Here is a 17,244-nt window from a genome sequence, read left to right as displayed (position 1 = left end):
TTTTTGTTGTTGTTTTGTTCTGTTTTAGCATTTTAATGTGCTTCCGATTTTTTTTTTGGCTGCACCTTGCGGCATGTGGAACTTCCTGGACCAGGGATCGACGCTACGCCCCCTGTAGTGGAAGCATGGAGTCTTTTAACCACTGGACCACCAAGGAAGTCCACCTCTGCCTACTTTAACATCTTAGAGGTTGTGGTACCGCAAGTGAGGAACGTCTGACAGACATCAACTGTAACTACGAAGCTGTCCCCCGTGGCCTTTCTTGGCACACGTTCATCAGGGTTGAGCAAGACATGCTCCCAGCCTAAAAGACCCTCTTGGGGCTTTGCAAGCTTAGCTCTGTGTGACAGCCCTTCCTGTATTCATCACCGGGTTTCCACTTTGCACACCTAAAGGACAGTGTTTTCCTGCGAATCACACTTTAAAATCTAGTTCAGGAGCATCTAACCTGACTTGTTGAAAGTTTCTTTTGAGCCCCCCCAGACGGCTTGCTCACTAGCTCCTGAAAATCACTGCTGCATACTGTGCTTATGTGCAAACCTGCTTTGATTTGCTTGTAGGTCCCTCCCTGATTGCAGTAGAAGGATCTCTCCCAGAGGAGATTTTTCTGTTTCGTTTAGGTGCACGATACTTGGTTCGATGTCTTTTGTTGGAACAGAGCCTGGAAGAAAGACATGTGAAGGAGTCATTACCTAGACTCCATTCCGTTTGAGCTATCCCTGAATTCCATTTGCAGCAGGGCTGACTGGTCCAGGGAAGTGTGGTCTTAAGGATGAGAGGTGCTTGGTGTTTTACTCCGTACACAGTAAAAGGCTGGCATTTGTTCTATCTGTAATTGCACTGGGTACCCCAGTCTGTCTGGGACATGAGTAGGTGACTGCCTGTTTCTCCAACTGGAGAGAAGATGACAAGTAGGGATTCATGAGTTTGGAACGGAGCCTCGCTTAGAGAAGGCACCTGTTGACTTGGTAAGTTTACCCTTCTCCACTGACACAGGCTGGACCCCAAACCTGGCCAGGAGTCAGAGCTGCTCCCCATGAGAGCGGCAGGACCCCCAGTGGGGAGGTGATGACACTCTTATTGTCTGTCATGCTCCTGTCACGGGCACAGTGCATATATTGTCCTCCACTCAGTCAGGGAATCTGTGCTATTTGCATTTTTTAAAAAGGGTCGGTAGTTTTATTTTTTAAAGAGGTCTATGATGCAAACAAAACAACCCCACACATGCCAGGGGGTGGGGCAGAGAGTAAGACGAACTTGACGAGACTGTGAGCCAAGAAAAGGCAGAAAGGCAGGGACCACAGTGGTCTCTCCCGGCTTTAAGTGCTTGGTACAGAGATGGGCACCAGTAGGCAGGCAATAAATAGTTGTTGATAATAAATGAGTTGTATTATATTTTCATAACAGTTCTATAAAGTCCGTATTGCTTTTCACATTCTAAAGAGATAAGAAAACTGAGACTCAGAGAGGTTAAATAACTTGCCTATGGTCACACAGCCAGAACGTGGCAGAGCTGTGATTCAGACCTACGTGTGCCTAAGCCGTAGACCACACACCTTCACCAGGCTCAAACAGAGGGAGCGGTAGGGCCATATTCACCTTCTCGCTCTCCCTCTTTCTCTCGCACATAGTTACTCTCAGATGCTTTATATTTGTTAGGTTTATTTTTATTGTATTTTTAACTTAAATTATTTTATGCTGCATTTTATATAGTCCTGTCAATTATATCTCAATAAAACTGGAAGGAAAAAACTTTAATTTTGATATTATTTCAAAATTACAGAAAAGTTAGCAAGAAGGGTATGAACAGTGTCCAGACCCTTTGTCCAAGTTTGTAGGGGTCTGTATATTCTTGGACAGTCTTGATTTGCGATCCGCTCTTGCCTAGGGCGGGGCCACACTGCCTGGGATTCCTATGTGTCTGCGAGGTAGGGCGTGTCCTTTATGAAAGGTCACCGGTGTAAAAACAGTGATGTGACCCCACCCAGGAACCGAGGCAAACCCGAGAGCAGCCGTCCAGGGCTTGCTTGCTAGATGTAAACATGAGAGAAGAGTCTAGGGTTTATAATTTTGCATAGAAGAACTCTTCCTCTGAGAAACTGGAGGGTTTGGGGAATGTAAAAGAAAAGTGGCTTATAAAAAAGATGACTTGTAACTTCCCAAACAGACACCCTCAGGCGTGGCATCATACCCTCCTCGGCTGCCAAGAACAATAATGGATGCATTCACAGACTCACGCGCCCATGCCATTTCCTCTCCTCGCCATACAATTAAAGATGAACGTCTGTGCTCCGCTGTCTCTGTTCCATGCCCACTACACGGGTTTTTTTTTTAACCCTCTGCTTCTTGATTTCACTTCTGTACGCATTGTACCTACTTCCTCCCTTCTGGGTTCCATCCTGCGAAGATAGCCGTATTCCCAAAGGCACTGTGTTTGGAGGACAGGCGGGGTTCTTCCCTGTGTGAGAGAAAGAGGTGGGGGGGTCTCTTTTAAAGGGGCAAACAATCTGGACGTTTTCCGGATCAGGAGACTTTCTCCAGTTCTGACACTAAAAGAAACCAGTGTCCTCCGCTCCAGGGCCTGAGCTTGCGACTCCTGTGTCTTTTTCCCTCTGCTGCCAGACTCCTTCACTCGGAGGAACTGTGCTTAGTTATCTTGGAGGCCTTTTTTCTTTGACATTCTACACTCATACTCCACCTGTGCTGGACAGGAAGTGCCGTGAGGGCGGAGGTGCCGTCTGACGTCCCCGCGCAGAGCAAGGCCTGGCCCACAGCTTCTGCTCAACAAATACTTGCTGAATGAATAGGCCTTGATCTGTGGCCTTGGTGTACAGTTGCTGCCTCAGTTGACTTAAATATACAAGATCACAGTGACTTCCCTGGTGGTCCAGTGGTTAAGAGTCTGCCCTCCCACTGTAAGGGGGCACGGGTTCCATCCCTGGTCGGGGAACTAAGATCCCACAGGCTGCGGGGAGTGGTGAAAACAAACAAAAACAAGATCACAGAAGAGAGTGTAGATCTTAGAAGTTCTCGTCACAAGAAAAAAAAAATTATGTATGGTGATGAGTGTTAACTTACTGTGGTGATCATTTTTATATACATATAAAATTACGCTGTACACCTGAAACAAATACAATGTTATATGTCAATTATATCTCAACTGAAAAAAGACAACTAATTTCTCATCAGAAATAATGCGAGCAACTCTTTTCCTGTTATTATGACTCAAGGCCAAAAAAAAAAATACAGTGGTGATTGTTTTCTAATGTATAAGAATATTGAATCATTATGTTGTATACCTGAAACTAATATAATATTGTAAGTCAATTATACTTCGATGAAAAAAAATACAGGATCATAGCCCTTTAGGTTTTAGCTGCTTCTCTGGGATTTGCTTTCCAGTTGATCTCACTTTTAATAGTGAGATTTTAGCTTTGGAAGGGATCTTTGGGTCCACCTCTTTTCTGTCGTTGCTTCCTACAGTTTCCTGGGTTTTTAATCTCTGATGAAGGCAGCAGAGTGGTTATACAAGCATGTCTCAGTTATCTGTATTTGGATGACCCAGAGCAAGTTTCTCTTCCCAGACTGGCTTGCTCCTTTGACTTTGCTCAAGCTTCTGGGAAGGATGACTTGAGGAGGCCTCAGGATGGACGCTAAGTCCAGTAGCATCAGCAAAACCTGTGATTAAGAACTCACCAAAATGGGGCAGTTCCCTGGTGGTCTCGTGGTTAGGATTTGGCGCTTTCACCGCTGTGGCCCGGGTTCAGTCCCTGGTTGGGGAACTGAGATCCTGAAAGCCTCGTGGCGTGGCCAAAAGAAAAAAAGAAGAGGCAAATAAATTGAACAGACATTTAAAAACAAAAAACAAAAAACTGACCAAGATAACTTGACCACCCTGCCCTTTGCTCTTAATCACTCCCATCACCCCTTCTCTGTCTCTTCATTCTTAGACTTCTTCCTTCTTCTTTAAGTAGTAAGCCCCTAAGGTGTATCTATGCTACAATATTCATGTAATTTGCTGTTTTGTATATTTTTAATGGTGAGCCTTTGGTTTCCTCGATTCCTTGAGTGGAGCCATCTTGTCCCATTGGTCACACCGGGGAAGCAAATCTCTGCAAGCAGGAAGCACCTTGGAGATGCCTACTCCAGTCCCTTTATTTGATAGGAAACGAGGGAGCAGATGCAGACAGGTTAGTAGCCCAGGGCACAGGATTAGTCAGTGACAGACCCGGACTAGGCCCAGGTCTGGCTGGAATGCGGCACTTTCCCAGCACCCTTTGCCCTGCCATCATCTCATCCCACCCCCATGAAATGGAAAATCTCTTATTGTATACATTTTTTGGTCTTTAAAAAAAATTTTTGTTTTATAATTATTTTTTTTATTGAAATGTAGTTGATTTACTATGTTTCAGGTGTACAGCAAAGTGATTCAGTGTTATATATATATCTATAGATACATCTATAGATATATATATATTTTTAAATTTATTTTCCTTTTCTTTTGGCTGCATCGGGTCTTAGTTGCGAGACACGGGATCTTTGTTGAGGCTTGTGGGATCTTTCCGTTACGGCGCGCGATCTGCTTGGGCTTCTCTCTAGTTGTGGCGTGTGGGCTTTCTCTGGTTGTGGTGCACAGGCTCCAGGGTGCGAGGGCGCTGTGGGTTGCAGCATGCGGGCTCTCTCATTGAGGCGCACGGGCTTAGTTACCCCGCGGCATGTGGGATCTTAGTTCCCCGACCCGGGATCGAACCCGCGTCCCCTGCATTGGAAGGCGGATTCTTTACCGCTGGACCGCCAGGGAAGTCCCCAGATACATATATTCTTTTTCAGATTCTTTTCCATTATAAATTGTTAGAAGATATTGAATATGGTTCCTTATACTATACTGTAGGTCCTTGTTGTTTATCTATTTTATATATGGTAGTGTGTATCTATTAATCCCAAATCCCTAATTTATCCCTCCCCCCTCTTACTGTGTACTTTTTAGGATATGCTTTGAAGAGTCTTCGGACAGTTCATAGTGAAAAATGAATGTTGAAACAGAGACTGTCTCATTTTCTACTTTAGCTATGGCCTGTAGCTGCCTAATTGTGGATTGGAAGGGGCAGGGCCAGCAGAGAAATGTGAGAGACACGTTGGGAATAGTCATTGAAGCTTCTGAAAAGTTACTTTAATCTACGGCGTTTTCTCCCCCTAACCACTGACGCCAAAAATAAGACTGCGTTGGGGTTTTACACTGGTAGATAGAATGCTCCCAAGGGACTTGGAGGCTTGCTCCCAAAGCTGGGCCATGACCATGCCGTCCCCCCAACACTGACCCCTCAGTCCACACTAGGACAGGGCTGGCATCGAAAAGTTACTGAGATGACTTGTAGTCGGCACACCCCCCTCGGGGTCTCCAATCCAGGAACTTGAGACCTGAATGGATTTTATACCCTTAAAGCTCTCCTGCAGTTTCTGTCGTGGCCGTTCCGTGTGTATCTGTCACAGTAGCTCACAGTGCATAGTTGGGAACAAACACCTGCTTCGATAACCTCCAGCTCTGAGGTTGGGGTGATTATCTGGCTGGAAAAGAGGTACCTTTTTAAAGGTTTTATTTTGGGGGAGAAATCATCCGATCTTATTGTTCTTCCTCTCTGTCCTGAAGATTGTTAGGACCCTTTGTCTTTTTTGAGTTGCTTCTCAGGTTTGAATCTGATTATGCAGGCTTTCTTTACGTTTTCAGACACCCACACGGGAATGGTGGGGATCTATTCGATTTAGTGGAGACAACATAGAGGACCTGGATTAAAATTGAGCTTGGTCTCTTAACCAGTTGGGTTGTCCCCGGCAAGCCACTTGACCTCTGTGAGTCTCAGTGTCCCTGTCTGTAACAAGGGGATATGCTAATTAGTGAGGATTAAATGGGGATCCCATATGGAAGTACTTGGAGTTACTGAGGGTTGGTGGGCTTTGGAATCAGGTTTTTCAGGTAAGCTCTAGCACTTCTGCAGAGCAGTTAAGTTTTTATTAGTAGGTTGATTTACTTCTTAGAATTTGATCTCATCCAGAAACCAGAGTAAAAATGCCGACTTGGTTAAGTTGTTGGGAGAAGTAAATGCAATATAAGTCAGGTGCCTGATATACCGGGCTTCATGGGGCCAACATATTCTGGAGTGTGGCCATTAGTGATTGCATATTAGCCATCGCATGATGTCATGCCCTGGTTGAGCTCTTTAGACAAAAACAGTTAGTGAATGTTTCACAGTGATGAGAGGATTTAACTAAAATCTTCCCCTCCAGAGTGTGGGGAGACAAGGGTGGGGTGAGACTGGGAGGGGCAGGGGTTGAGAGTGGGTGGGTCCAGGAAGTCTGGTTACTTGTATCTTGGCATGAGGATTTGTTTGGAAGATTAAATGACCTTGGTAGTTGTATAGAATTTGACAGGTCAGTGATTAGTGCTAGTTTAACACTTATTAACTACCATACTTTTTGCTGATAAAGATGGTAAAGCTATAAAGATCATAAAGTTCATAGGATTTGTGTGTGTGTGTGTGTCTCAAGGTAAAGTGCTCCGTAGTTGTTGTTATATGGGATGTGAAAAGAATCCTGGCTTATCTGCATTTTCTTCTGTGATTGCTCATGTGTGACTTGGCTTATTTTTCTTCTAGGATGTGGAGAAAGATAAGGAAACCCACAATTACCTCAGCAAAGAGGAAATCAAAGAGAAAGTTCATAAATACAACTTAGCAGTCACCGACAAGTTGAAGATGACCTTGGTGAGCAGCCATACTAATAATACTGTTTAGGTTGACACGTGTTGAAAGACAACTATAAGTTGTTGCTACTACAGTCTGTATGTTTTAAAATCTCTGAATCATACTCGCAGAAGCTTAATGGTCAAGGTATACAGGGCCGGAGAATGGGATATTTCTGCATCTTTCAAATGAAAGCTGTATTTTGAAGTAGCTTTATCTCAAAATCAATCAGCACTTCCTAAAATTTTATTTTAAAACGTTATGACCCCCAAAGGATTTTTAACGCTGAGTGTAATCCCTTGCCTGTTTAACACATGGGCAGTAACTCAGATTCTAATAAGGCCTTAGATAAGTTTTATCTTGTGTAAATAAATTTGGAAGTGTCAGGAAAAGGATCTTGTGCCCATGGATTGGGATCTAATTGAGCTCGGATTTTTCTCAGCTGGAGAAAAATGTGTAAGATGGAGTATGTAATACTCAGCTTTCTACACTGTTGTTTCAGGCTCCTGCAGCTTTGTGCTGATGCTGTTAGAAGCTCGGTGGGGAGCAAGGGTGTAGGAGGGAGAAGCACAGGCTTAGTGACAAAGAAAGGGGAGCCCAAGGCAGAGCCAGATGCACGTTCCTCTAACTGGTCTGGCCTCGCCCATCCACCTGATGACTTTCCTCGAGGCACCTGCCATCCCTCGGTGCCAATGTCCAGGGCCCTTGGACCCCTGCCTGGCAGTCTATTGACTGTGAACTGACAGAGTTCGGCAAAGGACAGGGCGACCGGTTAGAACAGGCCCTACTGAATTCTGTGACCCTTGGGGAGGAGCTTTTAAATATAAACCCTTGTGATAAAGGATCCCTCCCTAGGGGGACTCCACCAAAAAGGGGAGACAGCGGATGATCTCAAGATTATTCCTCATTATTCCAGCAGTCGTACTTCTCCTTCTTCAAACACGGTTTTTATCAAAGCAGAAAAATTCCACATCCCTCCTCTTCCCCTTGGAGATTAAAACAGATGCAAGTTTCCATGTCGTTTCAAAGATAAAAAAAAATGTGAAGTGTTGTATAATACTTTCCACAAGAATGAATGAGTGAATTAGTATTATAAATTGACCTTGTGGAAAGGAAGAAAAATAATGGCCTATAAAGGAGATTTTTCATGTTCTGTGTTAACTGTGTCATTTATTTATAACACCTGAAGATTTGTTTAAATAAAACATTACAATGTTTTTTACCTAAACATACTAAAAGTTAAAAGTGAAGACCAGACTATTGTAACTATTTTTAGCAACTAAGAAATAATAATTCTACATCAATTAAGACAAGTGCTAAACTCATCAAATTGTGTATATTAAATATGCACAGTTTTTTGTATGGAAAAATTGTACCTCAGTAAAGCTGTTAAAAACATACTTATATATAGAAGGAGGCATCAATACCATGTTAAATCAAAAAAGACAAGTGCTTGGGAATTCCCTGCCTGTCCAGTGGTTAGGACTCCATGCTTCCACTGCAGGGGACATGGGTTCTATCCCTGGTTGGGGAACTAGGATTCTGCATGCTGTGTGCCCTGGCCTCCCCGTCCCCCACCCCCCAAAAAAAGAAAAAGAGAAGGGCTTGTGTTATAATGTCTATAGTTCACATCATAGCTTGAATTTGTTTTTAAAATGTTGCTGCTTGAGGTGTCTGAAATGCCTCATCATGTATCCCATGCTGTGGCAGATCCCATGCTATATAAAATAGGTTAAGCAAAATTGGTAATCTCTGGTACCACTAGGAATGAAAATAGCTTGTTTTCTTCCCGTCTGCTCCTTGTTGCTTGAGTATTTCAAAGTCCTAATTGTGACTTTCCTTTTTTGTGTGATAGCTGGTCATCAGTTGATGTTGTTTCCTTTGTGCAGTTAGCCTGGACATATCCCCAAGCTTTAATAAGCCTTGTGGTTTGGCCAGCATCTGTGCCAGGGGATTGTAACCTCGCCCGTGGGCCCTGACCTTTCACATGTAGCTTCAGTGGCAGGAGTCCTGGACTTTGGTCCCCACATCTGCCCTGCAGACCTCTCCTCTGGAAGCACTTTCCTGGAGCGTGTTAACCTCCCCCGAGGTCATTCCCTGAGGGGCAGTCTTGAGTGAGTTTCTGCCACAGAGCTGAAAAAGAAAAGAACAAGAGAAGGAGTGTTTCACCTTCCTTTTTTGTTGTTGTTTTGATATGCTCCTTCCCTAAAATGCCCAGCTAATGTGTGTGTTTTTATTCCTGCTTCAGAATTCAAATGGGATTTACACTGGCTTCATTAAAGTACAGATGGAACTCTGCAAACCTTCACAGACTTCTGGAAAACTTGCTCCCAGTAGCAATGGCTGTATGAATACACTTCACATCAGCAGCACAAACACTGTCGGGGAAGTGATCGAGGCCCTGCTCAAGAAGTTTCTTGTGACCGAGAGCCCTACCAAGTTTGCACTTTATAAGCGTTGTCACAGGGAAGATCAAGGTACCCTGCCACACTTAAAATGAAAATGGTCCCTGCTTTTATTTCTGTCTTCTGGCCTCATTAGTGGAAGGGAGTGATAGGTGTGTCAGTTATGTCAGGGCCCAGGGCCAGATTCTGGAATAAATGGTGATTGCGGTGTGTGCTTAATGCTTCTTGGCTGTCTGTGTCTTTCAGTTGGACAGTTGTGGGTCTTAGGAGCCCAGAGGCATCCATATGGGATGGGTATTTATGGAGGATTTGTGATGTGCACAGGAGGATAGCCTTTTTTCTTTTCTTTTTTCTTTTTTTTTTTTTTTTTTTAATGAGGATCTTGAATCAGATGCGTATGTTTTGATTGATTGATTGATTTTGGCTGTGTTGGGTCTTCGTTTCTGTGCGAGGGCTTTCTCCAGTTGTGGCAAGCGGGGGCCACTCTTCATCGCGATGCGCGGGCCTCTCACCGTCGCGGCCTCTCTCGTTGCGGAGCACAGGCTCCAGACGCGCAGGCTCAGCAGTTGTGGCTCACGGGCCCAGCCGCTCCGCGGCATGTGGGATCTTCCCAGGCCAGGGCTCGAACCCGTGTCCCCTGCATTAGCAGGCAGATTCTCAACCACTGCGCCACCAGGGAAGCCCTTTCTTTTCTTTTTTCCGTCGCTTTGATTTTAATTCTCTTTCGGACAGAAAGGAATGCACCTGCGCTTGAAGTTTTCAGTAGCACATCGACGTTGGATGTGCATCCGAACATGGAGTGATTGGTGGCCTTGCATTCCCGAGACCCGAGGATCAGGAGGCACATGTGTATTAGTGCACGTTGCAGACTTATGTAAATGCCACAGCCTTGGGCTCTCCTTTTCCCTTAGCCTGCCTCCCACTAGGTGTTCCCCGGGGGCGTGTTGGCACCCTGGCCCCCCAGGGGCGCATGCAATGGGCAAATAACGTTTTGATCTGAGGTCCGCCTGTCTGAACTTAATACCCACAATCAGTGGATTAAAAAGAGAATCTTAAATTACTGCATGAAACTGAATAAGATATTCCAGGTCAGGTCATCATTGAACAGAAATTGATACCAATGGTGGACAACAAGTGATTCAGTGATTCACTAAGTGCTAATTTGAAAATGGTGTGTATATGTGAACATTTAAGCTTTCCCTAATTTTCCTGGGTTGAGCCTATAGCAGCTGGAGCAGAAAATAAACTCATCTTGGCATCATGGGAAAATCCTTTGGTTGCCTGGGGATGAAACCCAGCTAGATGCTGAGTATGGTCATGTTTCTTCAAACCGTATTACGGGCTGGGCCTGCAGGATACAGAGATGAATAGGGTAAGGTTCCTGTCCTCCAGAGGCCACAGGCTCAGCAGTGGGGGGAAGTTTACATCTACAGGGAAATCAGCACCTACAATGCAATTGTATCCAGAAGTACTGAAATAATACAGATCAATTCAGATGGCATTTTGTCCTGCCAGCTTCTTTGCCTGCCCACCTGGACTTCAGCTGCATAATGTGACAGTGATAGCATCTTCCTGATATATTACACGGCAAATCTTTCAACCCTGCAAGGCAATGCCAGTACTGTGTGTGTGTGTGTGTGTGTGTGTGTATAGCACAAGATACATGTAGCTGGGCTTAAAGCCACCAGAGCTTGTGTTTGGATGGACTGCTTCATTTGTTTGCGGCTGGTAATTCTAAATTAATCTGTAGAGAGATTTGCTTCTAGAGTTCTGATTTCATGTTCTTGGGATGGTATTTTTTTATTGTTTTTAAAGGGGTTTGCAAATCCTTTTTTTAAGTTTATTTTGCTTTCTAAAAAGGAGGAGCAGAATTAATCATAAGCCCATTTGAGGAGCGATACTCATTTAAATTCCTTCTTGAGAATGGTTTCCTTTTTTCAAGGCACAGTTCATATTATGCAGATAGAATAGAAATAGTATAGAATTCATTCCACTGTGGGCTATTTATTAGTAACAAGATGAGGAGGATGGTGCCTTGGTAGCCAGGGTAATAACACTGTTGCCTTGATCTGGGGGCAGGGTGGTGAGGGGTGCTGGTCTGGGGAATGATGTCGTGCTCTGTTTGTGACATGGCGCTTGTTCCTCCCCAGTCTACGCCTGCAAGCTCTCAGACCGGGAACATCCACTCTTTCTGCGTTTGGTAGCAGGGCCCAGGACAGACACACTCAGTTTTGTTCTTCGTGAACATGAATTTGGAGAGGTAAGTGATTGTTCCTTCTTGCTTTAGACTCTACAGACCAGCTGGCCCTGTCTTATTGCTCTGCTCTAGTGACTTTACCATTGCAGAGGAGGATGGGTTGGGGGCGGTGGAGGGGAGAGGGAATGTGTGTGCCTGTGTGTCTGTCTGTGTGTCTGTCTGTCTGTCTGCCTGTCATGGGAGGAGAGGTTGTCCTGTGGAGGGAGGGTAGCTTCCTGTGTGTTTTTGAGTTGTCAGAAATGAACCCAAAGTTAGCCTACAATATAATTCTTTTATAACACTCATTATGTTGGTCTGTGATTTTTCAGAGGTGGGAGGAAATAAAATCTTTTTAACTTGATCTCCACCCAGAGAGTCATTTTCACCCCTCTACCCTGGAATTACTCTAATCCAGCTGAGCTTTGAAAGTCGACACTCTCCATATGTTTGCTGCTAACCAAAGCCCCCAGGCTCCTTCGCTCTAAAGGGAAGTAAAAGGAAATGCCATCTCTTTACTAGGAAAGACATTTAACTTTTTAGAATCTTTGTTTCCTCTTTGCCCAGATGATTAAGAAATTATGTTTCTATGTACATCATTTGCCATTTTCTCTCCAGGGAGGATTGTATTTAGGTCAACTCAGTTGAAGGAAAAAGCACTTCAGACTGTCCTTCTAGATGAAGTGTCACTTGAGGAAATCTCTCAAGCTCTGGGTCTCAGCCTTTTGTCTGGAATCGGAAATGGCATGAATTGTCCATGCAGAACATTTTGTAATGTGGTGAGAATAGAGTTTCCAGGTTAAAAGTTAGGAAACCAAGACTCTGCTTCCTACTGTTCCTCTTGTTAGATTAGGAGCACGACCTTGGGTAAATGTTCTAATCTTTTCAGTCCTCAGTTTTAAAATCTGTAAAGTGGGACTAAAGACTTGAACAGTTGGTTTTGAGTCGCAAACTAGAAATGTATGTAAACATGCTTAGTAAAGAGTATGTTTATATGTCAGTGTAAATTGGAACTTAACTAGGAAGTTTTAGGAAGACAATGATTTTGGACATTTTGGAAGCTTCTTTCGATTCTCATGTTTTGAAATTTTTAAAATCCACTCTCATTTTGGGGAGAAGGCTGGGTGCAGAAGTCTAAAATTTGGCTTCTGAGTTTGGCACATAGCAGCCTTCCCTCTGCAAGCCCAAGCCAGACGCATCAGCGTAGTCTTGTCAGCGTCTTATCTTTCTTGGTGCTGGTTTCTAAGTGTTGCACATAGTTTAGTGCAGTTGGAGCTACATTGTCTGGGAGGGAATTATGTTGGCTTAGTTTTGAAATTCACTTCACATTGTGTTCTAATGTTCCGGACTGCTGTTCTGACCTCTGTATTGTGTTCTGTTTCTCGGGTTTTCAAGGTTAACTGAATTGAGGGAAGAAACTTTCCATAGCTGTCAGGGAGTGGGAGGGAGATGATATTTTATAATGTCTTTACTTTGAGGCATTTATGTGAAAAATAAGATGTTAATTTTTAAGTTAACAGAATATTCTAATGGAGAAAGTTTTGCTCTCCTGCTTCACTTCTCATTTTCTTTAAAAACTAGCTCACACTCAATCTCTGAGAGCCTTCTGTCATTGGCCCACTTGGTGGTTTTATTGTGTCTCCTCTCTCTGCACCTGTATTAGGTCATCTCGTCTTTTCCCTACCCCATACCCCTGGGAATCCCCTATCAGAAATTGCTCCTGGCCGAGACAGTGATTCTCAGCCCAGGACCCAGGGCCTCCTTTTGGGCGGGGAGGACATGTAGGTTGAAAAATAAAAAAAACCCTCCCAGGTGAAGCCATATACCCTTCTTGATACTTACTGCTTAAATTTAAAAAATTTTAAAGAAAAACCCAATGAACATTTATTTTGTGCCTGCTAAGTACCAGCTGCTGTTAGAGAAAGAGAACTCAGAAACTCAAGGGCCAAAGACAAAGCCCAAATAGTGAGGAGTACAATAGTTGCAGTGTAGGCGAGAGAGATACTAAGCAAATAATTATAATAATTTTTAGATCTTTTGTGATCAGGTTGTGTTCAAGGCTACCAGAGCCCAGTGAGAGCCCCTAATAGACTTAATCCTGGCTGGGAGAGAAGGGGAGGAAATCATGGCAGGCTTCTTAGAGAAAGTGGCATTTAAGCTGGGACTTGAAGGTTGAGAAGGAGTTCGCCAGGCGAAGTGGAGGAAGGGAGAGCATGTGCAAAGCCATGTCAGGTAATGAGTGAGGGGCACAGTGAGAGAGATGTGGCTGGAGAGGGTAGGGCCTTTCAGACTTAGCAGAAACAACCAAAGGAAGCCATTGAATGATTCCAAGCAGGGGAGGGTCATGCTTAGATTGGCGTTTTACAGAGAGTATTCATATTCAGGCTGGCTGTTTGGTGGAGCTAGGAGGCTGTCCCAGGGATGGAGGAGAAGATGGCGGTGGACAGCACTAGGGAGAGCTGCCTAGGAGGTGGTGAGATTGATCGTGGGAGCTGGGAAAGAAGACGGTGACAATGAGGGCTCCACGTAGAGGGAAGGTGGAGGGAGTGTGGAGTTATCTCTCATGCCTCTCGGGGTTAGAGTGTCTATAATGGACTTAGGCATAAGGAGGACTTTGGTCTTAGAGCCCTTTTGGAGGAGGCTGGGAGGAGGGGAGAAGAGGGCGATGGGAGGGGCGGGGCGTGGAGGGCGTGGAGGTCTGGTCGGGAGGCTCAGCTCTTGTCCAGCAGGACTTCCGAGAGGGCCGGGCGGTGCTGGGCAGTGTGCATTGGGAGGGGAAGGCAGTCACACCCCCCTGTGTTCTGCTTGCCGTCCGTATTCCTCAGTCTTGACGCTGAATTAAACACCTGGCATTTTTTCATATTTGTGTTCTCTCACAGTGGGAAGCCTTCAGCCTGCCAGAGCTACAGAATTTCTTGCGGATCTTGGACAAGGAAGAAGACGAGCAGCTACAGAACCTGAAGGAGCGCTACGCGGCCTACAGACACAAGCTGGAAGAAGCCCTCAGCGAGGCCTGGAAACCCGGGTAAAGCGTGGGGCTCCCTGCCCCTCGGGGACAGTGCGGGACCTGTGTGCAAACCAGCAGCCAGTGTGTCTCTTGTCGGAGGGCGGTTTTCTTGCCCCATGATGCTAGGGCCTTTCCCCTTTAAAAATCTCTAGATCTAGTTCCCCAAACCGGTCACGCAGCATCCTGCACCTTGGGCATCCTCTGTAAGGGATTCTGCAAGCTTGTTCTGTTAACGGCACTGCGGTGTTACCTCTTGGCAAGCTGTGAACCTGTAGTCTCATCTGGAGCATTCTAGAGTGTTTTGAAGCATGGACTCTGGGTTTTTTTTCCCCTCTTCTCTTATTTTGTTTTAGTTATTTTAAGTATGTGATGATGATGTTAAGCTTAAGGTTGTGCAAATGATTTTTTAAAAGCTTAACAAGGAATCTATCTGAATACTTGTCTTATGTTGAAACTACCTGTCTGTTATTGTTTGTTTTGTTTTTTTTAAAGGTCACAGGAAACGATCCATGTGAATTGAAGGGCACAGGAAGCTAGGAGCTCTGAGGGGTTGGTGAAGGATTTTGGAGGAGTCTGACAAAGAAAGTAAAGGGCAAGTTTGGAAGAAGGTGGGGTGGAAGTGGGGAGCCCTGATGGGGGAGGTGTTTTGGGCAAGTGGATGGTAGAGGAGAAGGTGAATTCGCTTGTGGACGAGTTAAAAGCTTTCAGTTTAGAGACATGAGATCCATTGTCATGTTGCTTGACAATATGAGTGAGTAAAATGTGGGAGCAGAACCAAAGAAAGTAGGAGCTGGACCAGAAGGAAGGACTAACTGCAGCTGAGCAGAGAAGGCAGGTGGATCTTTGAAACAGGGACAGAGCCGCCCTCTCGGTGGACCAGCGCCCCTTCTGCCTTCCTTCCCGGAGTGGAAGGTCTGATTGGTGCAGCTTCTCTGGGCCGATGGGGCAGTGAGCATCTGCTATGACTCCCGTGAAGTGACAGTTTTCCCCCGAGGTCGTTTTCAAAGTGGAAAAGGAGTTTGGGGAGGAGGCACTCGCCCTGATTGTTAGCATCCGGGGGACTTGTCAGGTGAGGAGCTCCCAGTATACTTGTGACAGTCACTCCCTCCTTTCCCTCGGTTTCCCTTTTGTCTTTCCCTCCCTTCTTCCTCCTTCCCTCTCCTCCCTGCTTTCCCTTCTCCCTTTGTCTTATCAATAGAAGTGCGATCTTACATAATGTAGAACAGGGGTATGGATTAAAGACCCAGGACAGTCAGACCCTCAGTTCCAAAAGGGTGACCTGACTGTAAGGAGGTGGGCAGTGTCCACCCCCCAGCGGACCACACAGGAGGAGGGGTTCTTTATGGAAACATTTTAACAGAAATGCATGTTCCTGCAAACCAAAGAAATGCATGTGCAATAAGAGCCTTCCTTAAAGCAGGTTAATAACCTCACTTTACGCAGCAGTTAATCTGAAAACAACAGGAAAGGTGTACTGTGCCAGTCTATTTTTAGTTTAGATATTGTTTTTTTTTTATAAATTCCCAAGGAATTGTTAACACTTTGGTGACACCTAATGGATTCTTTTTGAAATTCCAAGGTGCTTCAGTTCTTTGCCTCTTAAGTGAACTGTGCCTTTTTTATTGCATTTCTGTTCCCTTCTTGGTGGCTCTTCTGACTTTTCAGAGAACACCCGTCTTGCTGGAGGCAGATGTAAGTGTCGCTTCTACTGTGCCGCACACGTACTGAGACAATCATATCTTCCTAAGCTTTTTAAGGAAAGTTGGAAAGAAAAAAAAAAGGTAGAAATAGCTATAAAATATGTATGACACATCTTGTTTAATTTTGCATGTAAGTTCTTTTTAGTGCATCAGTGAGGTTTTAGTGACATTGTCATCCAACGCTTTTACCTTCATTGTTCAGGGAACGCCTTCATGATTTTCATACTGGTTTTACTATTCAGATGATGGCTTGGGTGTGAGTATACTGTTATCGACCACCTGGTCTTTTAATTACCCATCCCAGTAAGTTCATATTTTGTGAAGCCTTTGTTTCTCAGATGAAGACACTGTTAGAACCTTAAAGTAGTAGCTGATGGGTATCTGTGAAAAATTTTTTTTTTTTTTTTACTTGAAGTAGATTGTCTAAATTAGGCATCCTCGTCTGTATTATCCAGGACCTCGCTCATTGTCATGTGCACTACAAGTTGCAATTTGGAAAACTTACTGTGTTGAAATTCTGTCGGTTCGTGGTTCTTGAAGACCGACGGTCTCTCCCAAACACTGGTGACTGCAGCAGCATTTTTAATGTGTAAAAGGCCACTGAGGCCAAAGATTTTTAAAAATCATTGTACAAATTCTTATGTTAAATTAAACTATCTAAGTTTTGCTGTAATACTGTTTTCTCTTCAATATGTGATGGTACAGGAACGAGGTTAAATGAAGCGGTAGTATTGCAGGGGAGCATTTTAAATTGCAGAAGTAAAAAAATTATAATATTTATAATTTTGATGAGTTTATTTTTATGGGGAAGAGTTTGCTTCCCTAAAATTGTTTCTGGTATGGCAAATCGTTTCCATTATTAAAAGTTGAAGTTGTTAGTTGATGTTTGAGTGTTTTTATTTATGGTTATATGCCAGATAAAAGAAGGTCACGGGTGGAAGGAGCTGCTTTTGCAGATACGTGGGGACACGGGCTGGAATGTGACAACTTTCACTAGGTTTGAATGGGGCACATTTGTTCTCCCAGATGTCATTTTTTCCTTTGCCTTATCCTCTGGGGAGAATAACCAGAGGTGAGTGTCTGCCCATACAACACATTCCTAAAACAATTGTTTTGTGAAATATACATATATTTACAAGTTTATAAAGCATGCGAATAGGTT

General features: G+C 44.3%; 1 protein-coding gene across 1 annotated transcript in view; it reads left to right on the top strand.

Annotated features, from left to right (window-relative positions):
- The window catches only part of RASSF3 (Ras association domain family member 3), a 77,390-nt gene extending 60,425 nt beyond the window's left edge, over positions 1 to 16,965 (top strand). The window contains exons 2-6 of the mRNA XM_007179746.3: positions 6,651 to 6,758; positions 8,986 to 9,214; positions 11,293 to 11,402; positions 14,255 to 14,400; positions 14,875 to 16,965. Of these exons, the coding sequence (XP_007179808.1) occupies positions 6,651 to 6,758; positions 8,986 to 9,214; positions 11,293 to 11,402; positions 14,255 to 14,400; positions 14,875 to 14,902 (621 nt within the window). The 3' untranslated portion in view covers positions 14,903 to 16,965. The remainder of the gene's footprint in view (positions 1 to 6,650; positions 6,759 to 8,985; positions 9,215 to 11,292; positions 11,403 to 14,254; positions 14,401 to 14,874) is intronic.
- Positions 16,966 to 17,244: the final 279 nt, after the last annotated feature.

Source organism: Balaenoptera acutorostrata, chromosome 11 (genome assembly GCF_949987535.1).
Source record: "Balaenoptera acutorostrata chromosome 11, mBalAcu1.1, whole genome shotgun sequence".
In the NCBI taxonomy this organism is placed as follows: Eukaryota; Metazoa; Chordata; class Mammalia; order Artiodactyla; family Balaenopteridae; genus Balaenoptera; species Balaenoptera acutorostrata.
The sequence above is the reverse complement of the archived record's forward strand: the minus strand, read 5'-3'. Positions and strand labels throughout refer to the sequence as shown.